At 48.8% G+C, this 23595-nt stretch overlaps 2 protein-coding genes across 2 annotated transcripts; both read left to right on the top strand.

Annotated features, from left to right (window-relative positions):
* Nucleotides 1–264: 264 nt before the first annotated feature.
* Nucleotides 265–11062, top strand: GAL3ST2 (galactose-3-O-sulfotransferase 2). The gene is made up of 5 exons (XM_068954939.1): nucleotides 265–400; nucleotides 1382–1572; nucleotides 5530–5616; nucleotides 6159–6438; nucleotides 6545–11062. Exons 2-5 carry the CDS (start codon nucleotides 1547–1549, stop codon nucleotides 7403–7405), a joined length of 1254 nt encoding a protein of 417 aa, XP_068811040.1. The 5' UTR covers nucleotides 265–400; nucleotides 1382–1546; the 3' UTR covers nucleotides 7406–11062.
* A 3332-nt stretch (nucleotides 11063–14394) lies between these two features.
* NEU4 (neuraminidase 4) lies at nucleotides 14395–22323 on the top strand. Its single transcript, XM_009666873.2, has 4 exons — nucleotides 14395–14477; nucleotides 17426–17631; nucleotides 18006–18261; nucleotides 18817–22323. The coding sequence occupies exons 2-4, from the start codon at nucleotides 17431–17433 to the stop codon at nucleotides 19893–19895; spliced, it is 1536 nt and encodes a 511-aa protein (XP_009665168.1). The 5' UTR covers nucleotides 14395–14477; nucleotides 17426–17430; the 3' UTR covers nucleotides 19896–22323.
* The last annotated feature ends 1272 nt before the right edge of the window (nucleotides 22324–23595 follow it).

Below are 23595 nucleotides of genomic sequence, written 5' to 3' on the forward strand. Positions count from 1 at the left end.
GCAGCAGGGGTGAGGGAAGGGGACCGTATCTGATTGTGCCGCATAAGAGTGGTATAGGCATAAAAGACCAAAAGCATCTGTTCAATGCCGTATGCCAGCCTCTGAGGCATGGGTAAGCTTTATATTGCCCAAATTAGGAATGTTTCAACTACGTAACCTGACTGTAAATTCCTCTGCTGTGCTTAGGGCCTGGGAGGTTGCAGCACAGTGTGTGCACATGGAAGAAGCTGAAGAATGGGGTCAGGCAGAGTCTTCGTTGCTGATGAACGACGTAGCAAAACTTCTACTTTCTCCCTGGGGAACAGCCCAGCCCCTGTTCATGCTTTCTTCCTCCCTCCCTCCCTTGCCATCCTGCAAAGGTCCGTCTGTGCCAGGAGGTGGTGCCAGGACAGGCAGGCAGGTGAACAGAATTGCAGCAGCGCGAGGCTTTACAAGACCCATTCCTTGCAAGAGGTGTCCTGGAATTGCTCCCCACCCAGATGTGCCGAAGCAGCTGGAGGCTGCCCTGCTCCCACAGGTTCTGCCTTCCCCAGCTAGGCAGCAAGGATATTAGCCCAACATGGGGTGGGGTGAGATTACTCTGCCCCCTAGACCTGCAGGGTAAGTCCTGATCTCCCAGGGCTATTCATACCCTGAGACCCGGTTTTGTGAAACGATGCTGTAAAGGAGCCTTGGTAGAATCTCAAGCTCCTGCGTAATGCAAGTTGTCATGGTCATTAATAACACCAATCAGTTCATAGACAAACCATAAAATAACACTCACCTGGTTTAAGGGTGGGAGTTTTCCCTCCAAAGGCCCAGATACAGAAAGTATCTAAGCTTCTAAGCTCCAGTTACAATAACTGGATTTTCACTGGGAAAGTAAATGTTTGAAGTTTAAAAGCCTTGTGAATAGGGGTTTCTGAGCCAGTGGTGCTTCTTAAAAAGGCGAGGAATTTCCAACCGGTGAACACCATTCCGGTTTTGCTGCCCCAATGCGAATTACAATCCTAAATCACCAAGCAAGAATTGGAGGTATGATGCAGTAGGCACTGGCCACAGCACTAAGCGGTGCCCCCAAGCACTCTGCAGGGTGACAAGCAGATGGAAGTGGAAGGAACATATGATGCCTCCTTCCACCCTCCAGGCAGGCATCCTGCCTGACATGGGGCTGTGATCCGCCTGTGCCTCCCTCCGGCTGCTGAGCATGTGTTTAAGTGCCTGTGTGTGCTTGTGTGTCCTCATCCATAACTTTGTGCTGCGTGTGTGCTCTCAAGAGAAGGTGACTTTCCCACTAAGGGTCCTGCTAAGTCCTTACTTCCCTGAAAGATTGTTGCAAAACCTGTCTTCTACGGCAGATCTTTTTATGGCTTATTCACTTCTACCCACCCCCTGGGAACAGGTAGCCACTCCCTTTGTCCTCACCTGTCCCGGACATTTATAGAAGAGATGGGATGCCAGAGACGGAGACATCTACACACTAAGAGCTGAAGAAGCCCTTAAAGGAAAGGAGTATTTGAATTGCTTTGAAAAGGAGATATTTTCTAGCTCACAGCAAGAGGACAACATGAAAAGCCTTGGGTGCATTTCAAGGTAAGGACATACGAAGAGAAACATCATGGGCGCAGAATTATAAATGTATTTGTAGAAAGGTCAAATTTAAATAGTTCAAGTAACCCGTGTAAGTGATTAATAAGCTACGGAATTAGTTACAGTTTGCTCCAGGGCAGAGATTAATTTTGCCATGAGTGTTTCTTGCTGTATTCCAGGTCTTTTAATTTGAAAGAATCTTGTTATGTCAACACAGATCTTCAGAAGTCTGTTGATTTTCAGTTTAATCCAAATAAACAAAATTCTTGTCCTAAACCTTAAAGCATCCGTAGCAACATATCCGAAATGCTACCATTTTGTCAAAAGGACATTTACAACCTGAGCTGTAGTTTTCAGTGCCATCCAGTGTTACACTACCTCAGAGGTTTTCTTTTTTTTTTTTTTTCATTTTCTTCCCGCCTGGAAGATGTCACACTTTAGCTTAGAAAGCAGAGCTGAACCTCTGGTGATAGTCACGCTGACAGCCGTGGCAGTTTTTAGGCTTCTTGGAAGGATTTGTCTTTAAAGGGTCTGATCAACTCATAGGGGGGGTTTCTCAGAGGAATTTCCCTCTCCTCAGCCCTGGCGAGGCCTCACCTGGAGTACTGTGTCCAGTTCTGGGCTCCCCAGTCCAAGAGAGACATGGCCCTACTGGAAAGAGTCCAGCGGAGGGCTCCAAAGAGGATGAGGGGACTGAAGCATCTCTCCTCTGAAGAAAGACTGCGAGAGCTGGGCCTGTTCAGCCTGGAGAAGAGAAGGCTGAGAGGTGATCTGATCAATGTGCACAAGTATGTGAAGGGGGAGTGTCGAGAGGATGAGGCCAGCCTCTTCTCCGTGGTGCCCAGCAATAGGACAAGAGGCAATGGGCAGAAACTGAACCACAGGAAGTTCCATGTGAACATGAGGAAAAACTTCTTGACTGTGAGGGTGACAGAGCATTGGAACAGGTTGCCCGGAGAGGTAGTGGAGTCTCCTTCCCTGGAGATATTCAAAACCCGTCCGGATGAGATCCTGGGAAACATGCTCTAGAGGTCCCTGCTGGAGCAGGGAGGTTGGACTAGATGATCTCCAGAGGTCCCTTCCAACCTCAACCCCTCTGTGATTCTGTAGTTTCAGAGCACTGATTTTCACACTGTGGATGGCTAGATAATTTCTATCCAAAGTTCATACTCTGATTTTCTCTCTTGAACCTTCTTTTTAGAAGACTGTATTATGTAGCAGAAATATAAAGTAAATAAAAGTAAACAAAAATTATAAAGTAGCTAGTGGCTCACTGGCAAAGGGTGCTCTGAATGTACTCTCCTACTCTCAGTTATGGTAGGCTTCATGTACTCCAGATGAAAAGCTTCCTTGCTGTCATGCTATGAAGGAAGAAAATATTGCAGCAGGAAGTTGTGCATCATGCTCTGTACATTCCCACTGATATACCTGCCAGTTATGAAATCACTCTGCTTACTTAGTGTTTTAACTGTTCATAGTGTTTCACAGATAAACATATGAAAGATTAGGTGTGTCTTCTGTAATGCCGGATATTTACACTACTCATCTTAAACATTTGTGCTCAAGATAAGCAATAGCAATAAGCTCTTAGACAAGTGGGATGTGTCTTTCTATAAGGGACTAAAGGATGGAAGTTATTTTAGGCCAGTAGCCCAACACACTAACTTAATATTTTGAAATGGCTTAGTTAGATACTTGCAGTCCTGTAACAACAGTATGTTTATTGCAAAGGGAACAGTCTTTTAGATCAATACCGGCTTTTACAGAAATGTGCCAAGACAGTGAATGCAGAACAGCAGGTCGAGAAGGCATGCTGAAGGCTGTGATACTCTCTGCGCTTTTGCTAAGGGTGGCCAAGTCCAGGGGCTGAAGGGCCCAGGGTATTCCTCCCCTCCTGGGTCAGCCAGGATGAGCGGCTGCTCCTTCTCTCCATTGCCACAGCCGGCCAACAGAGAGGCTGAGCACAAATTCCTGGTATGCACATGCAGGCACACGCATATGCACGCGCGCGCGCGCGCGCGCGCGCGCACACACACACACACACACACACGCGCGCACATGCACGCACGCACACACACGCACACATGCACACACACACACACATGCACAGATTAACGCAGACAGGAGGATAGTGCCTTATAGGCACCCACATCAGCACAGACAGCAGAAATAGCACACCTGCTTTCTAAGGAAACTCCCTTCATGAGTCACCACAGCATCCAGCTCCCAGACTGGTCTCTCCCAGACCCGCAATATCTTTGGTACCCAGTTCCCAGACCTTCAGTCACTCCAGCGTTTGGTTCCCAGACCCTCAGTCTCTCCAGGACCCAGCTCCCAGTCCTCTCAGGCTACTCACTGGCTAGTCCAGCCTGATGCTTGCTACCAGATCCCACATGCACAGAGACCTAACGGTGACCTATTTGGCTCTGGTATCTTCTCCATTCAGGTATTCCTATTTCTCAACTACAGAAGAAGACAGTTTATACAATTTTTCCATTCATATATATTCACATATTTGCTTGAAGAATCTAAGGCAAAAGTCACAGAATTCACCTGTATTAAAAAAAATTCAGCAGTCAAATATGTCTATGTTCCACATTGCAACTTGGGTCGTTCAGGTCTTTCCATTAGGAGCTTCTTTCATGGCCCAGAACATCCCATTTTTGCTGTGGGTCCGTGATGGACAGCTTCCCTATGATGGACAGCATTCCAGGAAGAAGGCAAATATTCAGTATTGCCTTTTATCCACCGGTTACAAGTGCATATTATCCAAACTTTGCAACTAGTTGGAGTTCATTACCTGACTCTCAGGCTTCCTGCCAGCAGTCACTGTGATGCCAGATGAATCTCATGAGCACTTGGGAGAGTAGGGAACAGGAGTATGAATGTCCTATTCTGTAAATGAGAATGTTTTTACTCAAAATAACTTAAAGCCCAAGCCAGGTCCACTGCATTTTGGAAAACATAGCTCAAAATATGGAGTTCACGCTAAGTTTAAAAACTTGTAAGTTAAGAGAAACTAGCTCAAGTCTGCTGGTGAAAATTTCCTTCTGGTGGGCAGTTGATCATCAAATGACAGCAGCCCTTTGAAATATTCTATAACTATGCCAGCTAGAATAAAGTGATAATTTGGGTGCCTAATTAGTGTAATATCAAAGGGTTTCATTCACCTTTTTTCATTCTTCAAGCAAAACAGTAGCCATGAGTAGATAAGGTGCCTGGTCCAGACCACTGTCGCTGAGCTTAGGCAATTTAAAGTCCGATCAAGGTGAGACAAGCTGATGAAAGCCTGACGGAGGCATGGGTAAGGCTGAGGAGGAGAAGCTGTCATTGAGGTAAAGGTGCGCATGTGGTTGCAGAGGGAAAGCAGTCCTCTGGTTTGGAAAGCAGAGTCTGTTGCCAATTCTGTTGGGTTTTTATTCTTTTTTTTTTTATATTGAAAAACTCAGTTCAGTGTTTCTCTTAGATCTCCATATTCTGGGGGCATTTCTCAACAGGCGAACTCAGGAGTCACGGATTTTACCTCCAAATGGTTAAACTGTAGAAGGAGTTGGGATTTTTTATTAAGGAAATCCCTATAATCCCTATTAAGTGGTAATTTTCTAGCTCTTGGTGGCTATTGAGAAAAGCGAGAAAAGATGAAATGATTACCCTCTAAAGCCCCAGAAACCAAAAGGCAAAACAAAATTAAAGGCAGAGGAACAGAGCGGAAGGCTGTTTGAAGTGTTTATCAGGCTCTGTTTGATGTAGCTTCTGTGCTGTGGCAAGTCAAAATTAAAAGACAGTGATTATAAGTACCAAAGTTACTAATACAGCTGGGGGGCATCAAAGGTATCAAGAAGAAACAATGATCCAGGTGATAAAGTCCCAAAGGCAGCATGCAAAATTTGGTGCATCATGTTTGGGGAAAAGGTTATCTTCTATCAGATAAGATTCACTGAAACTCTACTTTCTTTCCAGGCATATCAAATATCTCATTTTTTTCAACCTTTGGCTGGGACTTGTCTTCCTGTCTGGATTCTTCCATGTGAATAAAAACATTCTGCCGTAAGTTCAGCAGTAGTAAGTGCATCTGGTTACATGACTTTATCTGTGCAGGGAAGTAAGAAACTGACCTATGACACTTCATTTAACTCTCATGAGATTTTGGCTAAGATTAAAAGAGTAGCAGCCCAAAATTAGGTCCTAGATCCATATTTTAGCATGCAAATAAATGATTGAATTAGCCAAAGTGCAACTCTTCTGAGCAAAATCTGTCACGCAGAAATGGAAAAGGGGATCAGGCTGACACCTTTGAGCCCTCCCTCCTCTGCCTGGTAAGTGAGGACCAGTGGAAGCAGAAGATCAAAAGACTGTCTGACATCTGGAGCTAAGGGAAGGGGCTTGTTTGGTGCAGTGACTTGCACCAGCTGCAAGTGCGATATCAGAAGGAAAGCCTGCTCGGGTTTGATTCCTGAAACTTTACTGCAGTGAGAAAAGAAAGAGGTGGTTTGGTCAGCTGAGCTAGGAGAAAAAAAAGCATTGCCAGATGTAAGAGACGGGCCATAGGACTGCTGAGATTGTTTTCCCCCTGTGTTATGTTTATGCAGATTCTGGAGGAGCTCTGCAGTGTTGGTGACCTCTCGCACGCCCTGTCATGTGAAGACTAATGTCATGTTCCTCAAGACACACAAGACCGCCAGCAGCACCATCTTGAACATCCTGTTCCGGTTCACAGAGAAGCATAACCTCACCATAGCCCTCCCAGCTGACCAGCTCGTCCACCTGGGCTATCCGGAGACCTTCATGACCAGCTTTGTAGAGGAATTTCAAGCCATAGGACAAAATTACAATATCATGTGCAACCACCTGCGGTTTAACCGTTTGGAGGTAAGATCCATGGCTCCTGAGTTCTCCTGCTGAGAAATCTTGTTGAATAAGCAGTGTCTCCAGACTAACAGCTCCTCTTCTTCCCCTCCCCCTCTCCCCCAAACAGGTGCAAAAAGTGATGGCAGAGAACACCTTCTACTTTTCCATCCTGAGGAACCCAGTTTCTCAGCTGGAATCCTCCTATGTCTATTATAAGGATGTTGCCCCCGCGTTCAGAACATCAAAGGATGTGAATGAGTATTTGGCATCACCAAAGGACTATTACCATAAGAGTAATTACAAAGAAAACATTTACGCCAAGAATAACATGTGGTTTGACTTTGGCTATGACAACAATGCAGAAGATAAAGAAAGCTACATCCAGGCGGTCTTGGAGGAGATTGAACAGAACTTTCACCTGGTCTTGATAGCAGACTACTTTGATGAGTCCATGATTCTCTTGAAACACACTTTATGCTGGGATCTAGATGATGTGATTTACTTTAAACTCAATTCCAGAAGCGAGGACACTGTCCAGACCTTGACTCCTGAAAGCAAGGAGAGGGTTAAAGTGTGGTGCTCACTTGACTGGAAACTCTATCTGCACTTCAACCAGAGCTTCTGGAAGAGAATCCAGGAGACTGTGGGACTAGAGGAACTGGAAAAGGAGGTGAACCACTTGCGAGCAAGACAGGAGGAACTCATGGAGACCTGTCTCTCGGATCAGAGGCCAATAAAGAAGACTCACCTCAAGGACAAAGCTCTCATGCCTTTCCAGTCAGGGGCTGCAAATATCCTCAGTTATAACCTCAATGAAGACTTAGACAACATGTCTCTGAGAGCCTGCCAGAAAATAGTTATGCCAGAGCTCCAGTACATGTCCTATCTTTATGCTCTTCAACATCCACACAAGAAGGGGAAGCAACTAGGCTTTCCCTTGTTTTGGAGCAGTATCCAAGGAAACAAGTCATCACCCAGCCGCAACTAGAGCACGCTGCAGTTTCCCATCAGTTTGCAGTTGTTTGTATTGCCAATGTTGTCTAGCACGTGGCTAACCAGCAGGACTCTTGAACACAAGAGTGATGGTAAGGTTATTTTTGGGATTCCTTAGCCACATGGGAGTCTCCTTCCTGCAAGGGCAGAGTAGCCCAGCAGCACTGAGTGTGGCAAGCAGAACTCAGAGGAGTGGTGTGTGGACAGGATGATTGAGCTTCTATAAGTCCAGTTGGTGAATCTTTGTGCAAAGTCTTGGATTTAAGACAGTCTTATATAGCCCTAATTTGGTGGTTACTGTCATGGTTTGGGGTCAATTGCACCTCAAACCCACACCTCTTCTCAATATGCTAATTCAGCAATGATTCTCCTGACCTGGGAACATGCGCCTCTCTTCCATGACAAAGATTTAAAGGACAAAAATCCTTTTGCAATTCCTTACTGGTGCCTCTGGCATCATCTAGTTCATCACCCACAGGTTGGATCTCTTCTTGGAGTGTGGAAGCAAGGAAGCAATCAGCTGGTTTTCACAGTAGTGCCATTTATTTATGGCAAAAGCATTCAAGATCAAACATATCACAAACACTGAAGAGTCAACACATGTGTGGCCTATCTTCTGCTAAGATATCTTGGTAGGTGTAAGCACAAGGTCATCACCTTTTTAGGAGGGGCAGGATCACCTCCCTCCACCTGCTGGCAACACTCTGCCTAATGCACCCCAGCAGACCATTGGCCTTCTTGGCCACAGGGGCACACTGCTGCCTCATGCTTCACTTGTTGTCCACCAGCACTCCCAGGTCCTTCTCTGCAGAGCTACTTTCCAACAGGTCAACCCCCAGCCTGTACTGGTGCATGGGATTATTCCTGCCTAGGTGCAGGACCCTGCACCCTGCCTTTGTTGAACTTCATCAAGTTCCTCTCCGCCCAACTCTCCAGCCTGTCCAGGTCCCTCGGAATGGCAGCACAGTCTTCTGGTGTGTCAGCCACTCCCCCCAGTTTTGGATCATCAGCAAACTTGCTGACGGTGCACTCTGTGCCTTCCTCCAGGTCATTGATGAATATATTGAACAAGACTGGACCCAGGACTGAGCCCTGGGGGACACCGCTAGCTACAGGCCTCCAACTAGACTTTGCACCACTGATCAGAACCCTCTGAGCTCTGCCATCTAGCCAGTTCTCAATCCACCTCATCGTCCACTCATCCAGCCCACGCTTCCTGAGCTTACCTACGAGGATGTGATGGGAGACAGTGTCAAAAGCCTTGCTGAAGTCCAGGTAGACAACAGCCACTGCTCTGCCCTCACCTACCCAGCCAGTCATTCTGTCATAGAAGGCTATCCGATTGGTCAAGCATGATTTCCCTTTGGTGAATCCATGCTGACTACTCCTGATCACCTTCTTGTCCTCCATACGCTTAGTGAGGACCTCCAGGAGGAGCTGTTCCATCACCTTGCCCGGGATGGAGGGGAGGCTGACAGGCCTGGAGTTCCCTGGCTCCTCCTTCTGGCCCTTTTGGAAGACTGCGGTGACATTGGCTTTCTTCCAGTCCTCAGGCACCTCTCCTGATTGCCATGACCTTTCCAAGATGATGGAGAGTGGCCTAGCGATAACATCCGCCAGCTCTCCCAGCACTCGTGGGTGCATCCCGTCGGGGCCCATGGATTTATGGATGTCAAGTTTGGACAAAAGATCTCTAACCTGATCCTCCTCCACCAAGGGAGAGTCTGCCTTTCTCCAGCCTTCCTCTCTGGTCTCCAAGGTCTGGAATTCCTCAGGACTGGCCTTAGCAGTGAAGACTGAAGCAAAGGCAGCATTCAGTAACTCTGCCTTCTCCTTTGTTACCAGGGCACCCGCCCCATTCAGCAGCAGGCCCACATTTTCCCTAGTCTTCCTTTTGCTATTGATGTATTTGAAGAAGGCCTTCTTGTTGTCCTTGACATCTCTTGCCAGATTTAATTCCAAAGGGGCCTTAGCCTTCCTTGTCGCATCCCTGCACACTCTGACAACGTCCCTATATTCCTCCCAAGTGGCCTGTCCCCTTTGCCACATTCGGTACACTTCCTTCTTCTGCTGGAGTTTGGCCAGGAGTTCCTTGCTCATCCATGCAGGTCTCCTGCCCGCTTTGCTGGACTTCTTCCTCAGAGGGATGCACTGCTCTTGAGCCTGGAGGAGGTGATGCTTGAATAGTAACCAGCTTTCTTGGACCCCTCTTCCTTCTAGGGCCCTACCCCAGGAGATTCCCCTCTTGAGGTCCCTCAAGAGGCCAACGTTAGCTCTCCTCAAGTCCAGCCTTGCAATCCTACTCATTGCCCTGCTCCCTCCTCGTAGGATCCTGAACTCCACCATCTCATGGTCACTGCAGCCAAGGCTGCCCCCAAGCTTCACCTCTCCAACTAGACCTTCTTTGTTCGTTAGTACAAGGTCTAGCATTGCACCTCTCCTCGTTGGCGTCTCCACCACCTGGGTCAAGAAATTATCATCAATGCTCTGCAGGAACCTCTTTGACTGTTTGTGCCTAGCTGTGCTGTCTTCCCAGCAGAGGTCAGGGTGGTTGAAGTCCCCCATGAGAACCAGGGCCTGTGACTGTGAGGCTACTTCCAGCTGTCTGTCTGTCAGTATTCCAGTCCACCAGCATCTGTATTCAAAGTGTGCTTTGTGCTTCAGCTGTATGGTCTAACCAGTAAACTACATGACACTAGGTATTCCACTTTTCAGCTAGATGCCCGAAGTTTCTGGCTATGGCATCTTCATAACAGTGCAACACTCCAAGATGTTGAACAGCTTGCCTCGCTTTGAACCTGTGGGTAGACTCAGGAACTGGACAAATGTGCCTGTTGTATTGGCTTGCACCTCTGGAGGTCTGCAAGAGGGTTTGTCCAAAGCAGGGCAGTCTGGTCCGGGAGCAGCTCGGAGTGCACATTTTCCGAGGAGAATGTGAGACTTCCCTGTTACTCATTTCTTCCCATGTGTGTCACAAGGTGGGGGGCCTTTGTGTTGTTTGGGATAGTTTGGTGCTCTCCTTTGCTCAGGAGGGCCTGTTATGTCATTTCGCCTTGCTCTCAGAAAGTGAGGTCCCCCAATCATCACGTGTGCCTCTCCCCCAGGCTTCCCACTGCCAGTGCTAGGAGCAGACCATGTGGCAGTGGGAGAGGATCATGTGGCAAAGAAATGCTGTCCTTATCCTAGTTCACCTGTCCCCAGGGCACTGGACATTGCTGATACTTCATAATTGCCCTGGTTTTATGTCAGCGCAGAAAATTGTCCCAATAACACCATACAATCCCATGTACCTTCTTTTTGTGGATGGTCAAAGAGAACACAGGCAAGGTTTCTCAATTTAAACATTACAAAATGCTCCACATCCCTTGATTTCCCCTTCCTTCTCCTTTTCTTCCCTCTTCCCCTCCCACAGCTGCCATCCAGGGCTGCTAGCATTTATGGTTGTTGTCACATTTTGTTGCTCCCTGCCATACATTCCTTTGGCATGTTTACACTTTCTCAGCTGTCAAAGCCTAGTATCGTTTTGCTGGAAAGATAAAAACTGTCCTTATCTCTCTCTCTTTGTTTTTGATTGGCAGGATAAATTGGTGGGTGCCTCAAGGTTGGTGGATGGTGGAAGTGGTTTAAGAATAAAAAGTGATTCAGAGTGTGAGACAGAATGTATTTTGTGATTAACATAGCACATACTTGTAATTTCATCCATGTCTCTGAACAGCCTTCTCCGTTGCTGCTTTGGAAACTCAGGCCTTGGAAACTATACTCCTTGTGCTTGCAGAGACCTTAGCCAAGGGTTATGGGCCGTAACCAAGAGTCAGCCACACCCTGAGACTTTCATAGCTTCACATTCACTCCTTTCGTCTCCTGGACCAAACTTCTTCCCCCAGGTCCCAAGTTCTTGCTCCGTGTCCCTGGACAGCAGGGGCGTCATTAGGTCTTCACTGTTCCTGTGACCAAAATCTCAAACACTGATTAGGAGAGTGGGTTAATGGAGACAGGGACACTGCGCATTTAGGGTGTTTCCCTACTATTGAAAAAGATATACCTGCCTGGAACATTTTTGCTCCATATGTCAGCTTCCCACTGGCGTAAGTGATGGGAAGGTTCGCCAGAACAACAACACTACGGATGAATTGGCAAACTGTCTCTACTGGTGACCTGTTTTTGACGTCACAGTCATTAATTATTGCTACTGCACCCATGGGAGGCATATTTATTGGACAAAGCAGTGAGCAGCCTTGGGCATAGTTTTCCAGAGCAGAAATGCCCATCACCAGTTTTCAATGCGCTTTTCATAGCAACGGTACAGTATTTTTAAGTTTAACAAATATTCCCTTTTTCTTGATGGATGGAGCAGCAGTTGGGGTGAGACAGACAGGAGAAAGGCTTCTTTTTTCCCAGGGAACTTGTGTGCTCACCCAAGGTCTCAGCTGCTGCTAACTGTGCAGCTTTGCATTCCTGGTATGTTTTTGCGTAGCAACAGCCCAACCTGCTTATTAGTAACACATTCAAAGTTACCTTACATGAATTTATGAACCAGTGAACTATTCGTATACTTTGATTCTGATAAGTGATCCAAGGTCACTTTGCTTATAGCTGAAATACAGCCACCTCTGGGGCAAAACAGCCTTTCAGCAATTCAGTCTAGAAAATTAGAGAGAATAATTCATGCAGTAGAAATTGAAGGGAACTGTGAGTTGGACAGCCTGAAATGCACTGCCTAGTACTCTGTGGAGAGCAGCAGAACTAATACATTTGGGGGGATCAAAAACAGAGCTAGGATTTTACTTGGCTACATTTGAATCGAGAAGACAGTCAGGCAAGCCCTTCACCAAAGTCTGGAGCCAGGACTTCACGACCATCAGTGAGTTTTATCCCCAGAGGGACCCAACAGACCAACTGTCAAAGTCAAACCTTCCTATAATGGAGAGGAATAATGAATGGCACCAGTTAGGTAAGGGAAGGGAAGCACTGATGACTGGATATGTGCTTACTGGGAGCATGAGAGACCATTTTCCAGTCACAGTTGAGACAAGGGTTAGCCTCACTCAGTGCGGTGCTTACCTGATCTCCAACTGTGTTCTGATTAGCATAGCAACAAGACCATGTGAAGTAAAACAGTAATGATGTAGAAATTAATGGTACCATAATGGGTTTCTGATCTAGCAATCACAGCTAAAATTTAACAGGCTTAAGATAAATTCTTAACTAGGTAGGGCAGAGAAGAAACTGGCAATCTGAGGTCCCTTGTAATGTTCCCTGGTGCCATAGGTGCTGTAACTTCTGTATTCCTGAGGGCCTTCCCCATCCAGTTCTCTGGGCTGCCATTCACATGAACTGCTCATGTGCACATCCCAAGGCTGATGGATTTTTGCCTTGTAGCACTTAGTCTGTGAGTTGCTGTATGAACTTTAAGTCCTTTACCTAGGTTTACATTGGGAATTAAATATAATGTAGCCATACCATCACTGAATATCTAAACAGCATGCTTATCCTCACCCTCAGGAAGGAATTTTAATTCTGTCATGCTGACACTGGAAACTTTGTTCCACCTATGATGACGAGGTTGACCATGATCTCATTTGTCTCCTACTTTCCTCCTGCCTGATGTGTTGTTGTGCCTTTTGTACTTATTACTGTCCTTGAAAGCAGAGAGATAAATATCAGGGAGCTGCACAGGCTGCTTTCCATGGGGAGAATAAGCCAGAAGCCAAGGGTGACACCAACACAGGCAGCACCTGAGCAGGGGTGGGGACAGTGATGGGCTCTGCCACATAACAGCCCCACAGCCATCAGACAAGGCAAGGTAAAAAGTCAGGGCTGAGGTCAATGCGGTGATGAGATGGGAAACCCCCCAGGATGGGCAGGGGACAGGGCTGGAGATAGGTACACCTCCAGCAAAGCTGGAGATAAATCTCCCTGTGTTCATGTAGCCATGCCTGTGTTTGCATTGACAAGCCGAGAGGGGCCTCCAGCAGCAACATGTAAAAGAGCAGCTGCGAGTGACCTGTTGTCATACTGCAGATGGTTTCTGGTTCCCGTGGCTGCCGAGACCTCTGTCTCACAGCCAGCAAAGAATTCTCGTTCACCTGCAGTTTGGACCTGACTAGAAAGTTCTGCCCTTTGTGTTCTTTTATTTTTAGCGTTATCCACCAGTTTTTTGGTGAGCCTTAAAGGTCCAGCCGCTGACAAACTTTTGAAATAACCACAGCAGGTCTTGCCAAGCCCTAGGTATTCCTTTGCCTCAAGGTATCTCAAATCAGCTGCCCCCCCTGCCTCACATACCCAAGGCATCACTTTCCACCCAAAGTTTGCATGGGTTTCTGTGACAGTCAGAGTCTGAACACTGTTGGCTTGTCACAAACTTCCCCTTGGCTTATGTAGGCCAAAACCAACTTCTTACACTTTTTTATCTTTTCCCACTTCCTGGTCCCTGTGTTATTCCAGTTTCCAGCCCTGTCCTACATTAAGGGATACTTTCCAAATGCGTGGTTTTGGATTGCTGCAGCAGGAGCTGGGAGGAGAAAGAAAAAAGCAAAATGTGAGTCTCCTTTGAATCAGATTTCTCCCAGCCTGTGAAGTGTGAGTCTCCTCTCATGCCTTGTGAGAAGTTAGGAGTGAAACTTAGGCAGGAGAATCACACCCTCCATGCTGTCCTTAAATCATCTCCCTGTGGGCCTGAGCAAGACAAATCTGCAAGTGGGAGGCTCCAGGCACCTGGGGCTCTGTTGAATTCAGCTCCAGCCCTCACTGATAATAGTGCCTTTGTTGCCCTGTGTTGCTGCTCGAGCTACTGCTGCTGACTCAGGCCTTTTTCCTGGTCGCTGATGATCGCTGCTGCAGGAGAGCCCCGTGACCCATCAGTGGGGGGAGCCCGCTGCAGGGGGTCACACAAGGGGGACAATGAAACACAAGGGGAATGCACTTTGCGAAAAGCTAGCTGGAGCCTGGGTGGCTCTGTAAGCCACTGTCAGCCACCATGGCAGCAGAAAAGAGGGTGAGGAGCGCACTGCAGTTTGCCAGCACCAGCTGTGGGACAAACGAGGATGCCTCAAACTGAGCGGGACTGGGTGAGTGCCTTCGCTTTTTCCGTGAAGCCTTTAGCTTTCAGCAAAGCTCCTGATAAAAATGTGAGTGAAAGGCCCACTCGATCCCACCTTTTCCATCCAAGGCTGTTTTCTCAGCAGCAGGCACTGCTAGCAAACAACTCGGTATCCCAGAGGCCACTCCATTTCCATGCAGGGATAGGATGCATAGATACCTGCTACTCCCAGCCACTCTCCTCCGGTGGTGTTATGGCCCGGCTCTGATCTTCTAACTGCATATTCTCATCTCTCGCCCCGTGGAAATGCGCAGGAGAAAGGAGAGCAGCAGAAGGGACCAGGAGAGGCTGCATAGCTTTGCCCGGTCGGTGTCAACCCAAGCAGAGCCCCACTGAGTCTCCCCCATCTCCAGGATGGACTGACCTTGTACAGCTTGGGATAGCTTCATTCAGTTCCAGCCCAGGCCTTCCTGGTTGCACTTTAAGGCTGTTCATAAAACCTACTCATTTGTAAAGAGGAAGATAAGAGCAGGAGAGCAAAAAACACAACCTGCAATTACCAGGCACACAGACATGCACACCAGTGCAGAGATGGAAAGTGGCCTCAGCAGGTCTAAGTTGCCTAGACGAACAGGGGTTGTGCCCCAAGGCCTCGGTCAGGGAATCCCTTTGGGATTGCTGCTGTCCCTAAAGGAAATGCACATTGTGAGAGCTTACACCCTGACCTCAGTGTCGCAGGGACACAACGAACTCCCGTTGTGTCCCAGGTACAGCCTGGCTAGGGAGCAAGCCTGAAGGAGCCACACGGGCAACTTCCCTTCCCCAATAGCGCTTGTCTGCAGTGGTAACTGCAGCACAGCCCTTCCCAGGAGCATTCCTGGTTTTTCCTCAGCCCTCGGCTTTGGCTTCACGTGCTAGGCTGGCAGCTTTCACCACTTGTGGCAGCATCAACACCATTTATGACCTTGGTAACCCATATCCCAAGAAGGGATGATCAGGGGTAGCCTCCCTTGGGCTGGGCCCTAAGCGGTGCGTACCAAGTATGCCCACGATGCCCTTTGTCTTTGGGGAGTGATAGTTTGCTCTCAGATGTCAGCAGCCATGGCAGGAATTGCTGGTTTGCTAGCATGCTGTGCACTTCTGGGTTCACCCCCACAGTAGGAAGAAACAAGGAGTGAGTTTAGATCTCTGCCTGTTGGTGTTTGGAAGCCCTCCCTAGTCCAGACTTTGCACAATTGCAGGCTGAGGACAACATTATTTTTGGCTCTCCTTTTTTGAGGGCTGGGCACCCATTCTGCACCCAGGTCTTGACTCTCCAGAAGCACGGACATCCTCTAACTCGAGGAGGGGAGAGGGAGCGAGCGGGGGCAGCAACTTCTGGCTTCTGGGAGCTCCTAGACTGCTGCAAAACCCTCCTGGGTCCTTGAGCAAGCACTGGGCACCCGAGCCAGCACTCAGCTGGGGTCCGGGCTCCCTCTCTGCAGCTCAGCCCAGCATGCTGGGGTAAGCGCCTTGGTTGAGCCTTACGAAGTCCGGCTCTGCCAAGAAGTTTTGCAGCCAACATGAGGTCTGGGCTAGCCAGGCTGCCCTGCTGTCTTTTCCCAGGTTAAAGCTGGCTCTATTACACAGTGCTCCAGGGCATGCAGCGGAGAGAACAGTTTGGGTACCAGAGCCAGCTCTGGAAGCCAGCTCTTCTTTTTCAGATGCTTAAAATCTCATCTTCTGGGTCTCACTGTTGAGACCAGGCATTCCCTCTTGGACAAGTACATACAGTCAGGAGGAAATAATACAAATGTCCTTTTGAGAAGTGCTGTCAATTTGGCTATGTTAAGCAAGCCATCAATGCATGTAGTGGTTATGGGGGAGGGATATGCGTCCTGCATAGCATCCTGCAACTCTCTCCAGGGCTGGGCTCAGCTGCAGAGCTGCGGTGAAGGAAAATCCAGGGAAATCCAGGACAAAAGTGTGCTCTGAAGATTTGCACAAGGATCCTGGGCTAGTCCCTGTATCTTGGCCACACTAAGCTAACTGACAATTTGCCCTCGCCACAATACAGCTGATAATAGGAGTGAGGAACGGGGAACCACAGGTCACATCCCACTCTGCTGACTGGCCTGAACTTACTGGAATCCCTGTTCAAAGGCTGGTTTGGAGATCACTTTAACTTTATTTTGGGGCCAGACCCTGCTCCAGGTTTGCTTTCACAGGTAGCCAAGCCTCCAGGATCTGCCCAGTTCTACTTCATCAGTGTTATGTAAGAGTCATTTCATATCTTTGGGTGGGGATGCTTTACCACAGTGCGAAGAATATATACTCTCAGTATCAAGTCAGCTGTTTAGTCAGTTGTCCTCTAAACTAAAACACTGACCTTTGTTAAGCTAGCTAGTTACCTTTTTTTCCAGACTGTATTTGTTTGTGGGTAGCATTCATTGATTCATTGTGTACTGTGAGAAATCCAATTGCACTTTGACTTGTTCATGATTGCTCTGTGTCCCAAGCTTGTTACAGCTAATGTGTAATTCTGTGTGGGAAACAAGGATCCCTGTAGAAAGGAGAAAGGGTTATTTCCTCTTTCACAAAAATAATATGAACGCTTTCTTAAAGAAGGAAAACAACAGCCAACCAACAAAGCCAGATTGCCAACTTCTCACATCAGAAGCAGTCATTCCGGAAAATATTGGAAATATCATGCATGTAGCCTACATAGCACTTCCCATGTCCCTGAGGCAGGCCTACACATATGTAGTCAGGAGTTCTCTCTAAGCCGAGTCCTTCTCACTATCTTTCCCAAAAGCCAATCTAACCAGGCAAAAAAATATGGCTCAGCAACCCCCTTACAGCTAAGTAAAACCCTATGCGCTTCCACCCTGTACCCTTCAGCTCTGGAAAAGGCAAGATTGTCCTAAGCAGTCAGCACCCCCCCTCACCCTTCCTTCTTTACCCATACTTCACTTGGTGCATTTCTTTTTGCTGCAGTCACCATGGGCTCCCGGCATTTCCCAGCCCGGACAGTGCTATTTGAGAAGGAGTCAAATGGAGTGACATACCGTGTCCCAGCCCTGCTTTATCTACCCTGCCTGGCCAAGCTGCTGGCCTTTGCTGAGGAGCGACTGAGTGCAGATGATGCCCATGCCAACCTGCTGGTGCTGCGACGGGGGACCATATACAGGAACTATGTGGAGGTGAGAAATAGCAAAAACCAGCAGCAAACAAAAGGGAAGGGGGCATCACCAGGAAAAGCATCCCAGGCAGGGCAGGAAGCTCTCTCTGGGCATGGCACTGGGTTAGGAGGACTGGGACACACTGGGACCCCACAAAAGTCAGACCTCCAAGTGCACTGGTTGCCTCTGTACTACTTGTGTACGGCACAGCTGAATGCCAGGAGCTGTCTGAAGCCCGTTGGTGACTGTGTGCAGGGAATGGGGGCAAGGGATGCAGGGAAACCCAGACTAAGCTGTAGAGCACATGACCGGCAAGGCAGCAGGCAGAGGTCTTCACCCAGGAGGGATGGAGGTGGGGTCTTCTTATCCCTCCCAGTCCTCTTCTACTTGGGCAGTGGGAAGACATGAGAGTGCTCGAGACTGCGACTCTGAAGCATCACCGATCCATGAACCCCTGCCCGCTCTATGATGAGTTCACAGGCACCCTCTTCCTCTTTTTCATCACGGTGCTGGGAAAGACACCAGAAGCCTACCAGATCATCACCGGCCAGAACGTCACCCGCCTCTGCTATGTCACCAGCTCTGACCAAGGCCTGAGCTGGAGCAAGGCCACGGATCTGACACAGCAGGTCATCGGCAGGGCCATCAAAGGTAGTGATCGTGTGAGAACGGGGAGAGGAAGGGGCACCTTCAGAGGGAGAGACCAGTCAGGGAGAAGTGCATGATTTTTGGCTTCCAGAATCAACCTGTGCCCTAGCTGGAGTCAGTCTCTGGCTGTGACCACATGTCCCAGGGCAGGGAAGCCAATGAGCATTAAAGGACAGGGTTGAGGAGAAAGGGAAGAGGGCCCCAAGTACAGGGGAGAGGAGACGGGGAGAATATCTATTTCTCTTTTATTTTCCCCCTTCACCCTCAGTGGCCATTCCTAAGACCCTGCATAAGGAAAACTAGGCACCCCCAGGCTCTGCTGCCCTCCTGCCCAGCAAACTTACAAGGCTAGGCTTGATAATTTTTATTGCTGCTCCATAGAAGCTTGATTGAAGAACTGAACACTGATGTGGGAGGGCAGTATGGACCCAAAGGAGCCCCTGCCCTGCAAGGTTTGGGGGGAGGGGCACCAGGAAAACACTTGTCTGCTCCTTCCTTCAAGGGGCTAGCACCAGGAGCCAGGCTGCTCCTTACACTCATCCCTCCTTTTCTCCCCAGACTGGGCCACATTTGCCCTGGGCCCTGGGCATGGGATCCAGCTCCGATCTGGCCGGTTGCTGGTACCTGCCTACAGCTACCATATTGACTGCAAGGAGTGCTTCGGGAAGCTCTGCAAAACCACCCCACACTCCTTCACCTTCTACAGTGATGACCATGGCCAGAGCTGGCGCTTTGGGGAGTTCATCCCCAACCTACAGACGGGTGAGTGCCAGCTGGTCTCTGTGGATGAGGAGGATGGCTCAAATGTCCTTTACTGCAATGCCCGGAGCCCCTTGGGTTTCCGGGTTCAGGCGCTGAGCACTGATGATGGGGCTGTCTTCCATGTTGGACAACTAGTCCAGCGGCTAGTTGAACCGCCACACGGCTGTCATGGCAGCATTGTTGGCTTCCCTGCACCTTTTGTTTATGTCCCTGCTGCTTCCTGGACCCCCACAGCATCCCTCCGAGGTCTAGGTCGCTTGGTGCTCTCTAGGAAGTTCTCCAGGTTTCGTCATCTTCCTGCTTGGGATGCAGCTGGTGAAAACATACCCACCACAGCTTTGAGCAGCCAGCCTGCAGGCAGCCAAGTGCAAGCAGGGTTCAAGGAGGTCTGTCCTTCCGGAGGGCATCATAGTGATGTCCACGATGTCACCTTCTTGGGCCAAGACGCAGGAGAGTATGACCCCAAAACTACCTCCAAACCCTCTGTCTTCTTTCAAACACCAACATGGGTGCTGTATTCCCACCCCACAAGCTCCGTGTCACGGGTCAACATGGGGGTTCACCTTAGTACATTCCCCAGGGATGCTGAGAGCTGGACCGAACCATGGGTTATATATGAAGGCCCAAGTGCTTATTCAGATCTGGCCTACATCGAGCTGCCCTACTCTGAGTACTCTGCCTCTGGCACGCCAGCTATTGCCTTTGCCTGCTTGTATGAAACTGGGACACAGTCGCCCTATGAGCAGATCTCCTTCAGCATGTTCACGCTGTATGATGTGCTCCAGAACATCCCCTTGACATCCACGGTGTTGGGGCGGGACAATGTCCCACTGAGCCACAGGAAGAAGAAGGGAAGGAGCTGCCTTGTCTCCTAGAGCCTCCCTGCAGCAAAACCCCATCTCCAAAGCCAGGCTGGCCAAGGGAGGCTGCAAGGTGAAAGAGCTAGACTGCCAAGCCTCCTTATTCAACTTGGGTCCAGTGGTGCCAAGGGCCGGACCCTCAACTGGTGCAAGCAGGAAGGGCCCCATGAAACTGTTCGTTGTGCTGATTTAGACCAGTTAAGGATTTGGCTTGCTGCAAGCGAGCACAGCTGGATCGAACTGAAGGTAGACATTACTATACCCAAATAGGATTTTATCAGACCTTTTTTAATGTTTTTTTATTTTTTTTAATTAAGTGGTATGTTGGGCTTGGAGACTTGTATCACTTCCCCAGCCAAAGGCCTTCTTTCTGAGCGTGCGTTGCCTCATGTAACTACAACCACCAATGCCTTCAGCTCACCTTACTGCACTGTTGCCATGTGATAAAGGCCAGAGGCTCGCATCTACCACAGAGGGACCAGGAAGAGACAGAGCTGAGCTGGGAGAGGGCCCCAGAGAGCAGGCTTGCCCAATATCACTATCAGTAAGGATACCACTGTACTTTGGGCCTTTCTCCAGCACTAAAGTGAAGTTGAGGAAAACCCCAAATGCTAGTTTTTAATGGGGACTCTGTGACAGCAGCACCTCAGGAATCTCCCCCATTTTCAACTAGCTCCCAAAGGTGCATGTCACACCCCTCCATCTGACTCTGCAGGCGATGAGGCAGGGCTGGTGCCACAAAGCTGGGTGTCCCTGGGGGTTGCCTGCATGCCGGCACAGTGCTGGCCGCATGCCCCAAGCCCTCCCAGACCTGCAAGAGGGGCTGTGGCCTGGCTGGGGGGGGGGATCCTCAGCCCTAGCAGAGGTGGGAGCTGACCATTTTCCCTGCCTGGAGGGGACTCTTGGCAGCAGGACACTCCGCCCCAGCCATGGGCCACCCATGCTCAGCAGAAGTGCAAGCTGACAGACCTACTGAAAAACTAGCAAGTGAACAAAAGGCCGTTTTGTAAGTGGGAAGGAAATGCCTGGCTGTGAAGTAGCAGGTGGCTGCTGATGCCATGAGGCCTGGAGCAGATACAGTTATTATTAGCTTATTATCCCTTTTCCCATGTCTTGGCCCTGCTTCTCTTTGTCCTTGTACCTCCTTTTTTCCAGTCAGCCTCCCTCCAAATAAACAACCAACCCCTAATGACTTTTTCCGTATTGATTCCAGTTTTAGGTCCATCTCCAAAATTGCTATTTCTGATACCATTACCTAGATCTCATCTTTACCTGGCATTACAGATACAGTTCCCTAGCTGCTGGTGGCCTTGCAAGGTTGTACCCCCCTCAAAGGTCCCTAGTGCTCCCCTCCATCCATGCAGCTTGGCCATCTCTCACATCACTGCCTAGGATATCCAGCCATCCTTCATGGCATTATCTGTAACTTTTGTCATTTGTCATTTGTCATATCTGGCAGTTTTTCTGTCATGCCTAGTAGTTTTCCATGTCCTGTTGATTTATCTTCATCCCAAAGCCTGCTTAATGGCTTAATCATTTGCCTGTGGCAGGGGCAGTGTCCAGCCCTGCTCATGTCTTTGTTGGGTAAAACAGGGAGGCAGTAGCTGGAAACAAGCAGAGGGAAAGAGAGGGCAGATTCATGGCTGTCCTGAGCTGCTGGAGCGTCAGGTTTGCACTGGGTAGACTGCCGTTTGCCTGAAGTCTTACCTGCAACCACAGCTTTTCATCATATGGTGCTATGGGCCAGTTTCTCAAAGATGAAACTCTTATTTTAAAGACCCAGGTAGAGCAGAGCAACATGTAGTTGTTGGCCTCTGCTCCAATGTCGGCCTTGAGCTCCTCAGGTGAAGCACTAGCACTTAGCAGGAGAGGTGTGCTACAGTGAAATGAATTGCCATCGCCTTGCAAGAGGGCAAGAAGAGCCTGGGCCCAGGAAGCATGTACAATGAAAATGATGTTAATAAAACTGATTTAATCAATTTTTCCCTAAGGTGATCCTGCAGCTCTGGAACTGCTTTAGATTCAGGAACAGCATTTTACAGTAGAAGGAATGTACCAGAGAAAAACCCTGCTTGTGGCTCCAGGCACACCAAGTCTCAGGATGTACCCTCTAAGAAGGAGGCTTTGCAAACTGAGCAGCAGGACGGTGAAATTAATTTTCTTCTCCATAACAAAGGCACCATTCATAACCTCGGGGGCAAGGGGAGGGGGCAATCTTTGCACTGACCTGGAAATAGAAAAAGGTGCTCAAAGGGGACAAAGTAGTTGCTGTACTGCTCTTGGTCATGGCATGGGGTAAGGGTAACTGCAGTGTGAGCCGAGGGAAGGGGGCAAGGACGTCTCCTGGCAAGAGCTCCTTCTCCCCATCAACAGACACTGCCAGCAAGAAAGTTTCAAAACTAGGTGCTTTGCGCAGGGAAAAAAACCGCTCAACTTGCATTACGAAGGCAGTGTATTACTTTGCTAAGGACACATAATTAACTAGCAATCAATGAACTACACATTAGGGTCCATATTAGCAGTACAGCAGATAAACCACAATACTAGGCACTTACTTACAAAGCGGTCCTGAAAACCACGGGGCCGTTTCTGGCCATGTCACACCTGGCTTGACTGCTGCTCCATTCCCACTTCTGCCCTCGAGGGCTCTGCTCCCACAGCAATAAATACTTATGCTCCTGTTTTTATTCTTTTCAAGCTGACTCCTCCTTTTCTCAAAAGTCTCTTGGCAATCTCCTGGTTATCACTTAATCCGGTTGACAGCTGTTTTAAGCTTGCTCCATCATTGCTACTTTCTTCTTAATTTCATCAGTTTCTGGGCAAAAATCCTGTCTGCACAGGCAGTTTTGAGCTGTCTGATCACAGGCTATGTTTGCACGCATGTCCCTACCTGCTGCTCTTATCCAGACCGCAGTATCAACAATGGGTGTGGAGTCCCCCACAGTACCCACAGGCAGCACCCAAAAGAAGTTTAAAGTTTGGGTAGGGTTGAGGGCCAGCGGGGGTCTCTTGTCCTTGAGAAGCACAGGAGGAATAAGAACAGGTTTGTGCCTCCTGCTGCAGTCAAGGAAATGCTGGACACAACCTCAGAGCGTTCCCTCTTCTGGAGAGACAACAAACTTTTGACGACAGACAGGGCAGTTGTAGCCTCAGCCTTTCTCTTAGATGGCAATACTTTCCTTCTGCCCTCCCTCCCTGGTCAGTGGCAAAGGACATTGCTGTGTCCGACCCACCTATCTGCCAAATACTATGTCAACGCTCTGAAAGAGGAGCAGGAAATTTTGAAAACATCTTGTGGAGGTGTCAGAGGTGTGTTAGAAAAGCCCTGTTACCCAAAGCTAATGCCGTGCACCCAGTGGCCAAAGCAGTCTGCGAGGGTGGCCAAGTCCAGGCACTGAAAGGGCTGGGGAATTCATTGGCTCCTGCACCAGCTAGGATGAGCGGTGCTCCTTTGCCCCCTTGCCAAGCCAGCCAACAGAGAGGCTGAGCACAAATTCCTAGTATGCATGTGCGTGTGCACACACGCACAGACACACACACACAGACACACACAGACAGACAGACACACACACACACACACACACAGGGAGAGAGAGAGATTGAGGGAGAGAGACAGGTACGACACACACAGATTAACAGACAGGAGGACAGTGCCTTTATAGGCATCCGCATCAGCAGAGACAGCACAAAAAGCTGACCCATTTTCTAAGGATGA

This window comes from Struthio camelus, chromosome 9, assembly GCF_040807025.1.
Source record: "Struthio camelus isolate bStrCam1 chromosome 9, bStrCam1.hap1, whole genome shotgun sequence".
NCBI classification, from domain to species: Eukaryota; Metazoa; Chordata; class Aves; order Struthioniformes; family Struthionidae; genus Struthio; species Struthio camelus.

Excerpts from the sequence above, each read along its gene's own strand:
- GAL3ST2 (XM_068954939.1), top strand. The coding sequence starts at position 1,547 with ATGAAAAGCCTTGGGTGCATTTCAAG. Across the intron at positions 5,617-6,158 it reads GTGAATAAAAACATTCTGCC|ATTCTGGAGGAGCTCTGCAG; the intron begins GTAAGTTCAGCA and ends ATGTTTATGCAG. Across the intron at positions 6,439-6,544 it reads TGCGGTTTAACCGTTTGGAG|GTGCAAAAAGTGATGGCAGA; the intron begins GTAAGATCCATG and ends TCCCCCAAACAG.
- NEU4 (XM_009666873.2), top strand. The coding sequence starts at position 17,431 with ATGGGCTCCCGGCATTTCCCAGCCCGGACAGTGCTATTTGAGAAGGAG. Across the intron at positions 17,632-18,005 it reads TATACAGGAACTATGTGGAG|TGGGAAGACATGAGAGTGCT; the intron begins GTGAGAAATAGC and ends CTACTTGGGCAG. Across the intron at positions 18,262-18,816 it reads CATCGGCAGGGCCATCAAAG|ACTGGGCCACATTTGCCCTG; the intron begins GTAGTGATCGTG and ends TTTTCTCCCCAG.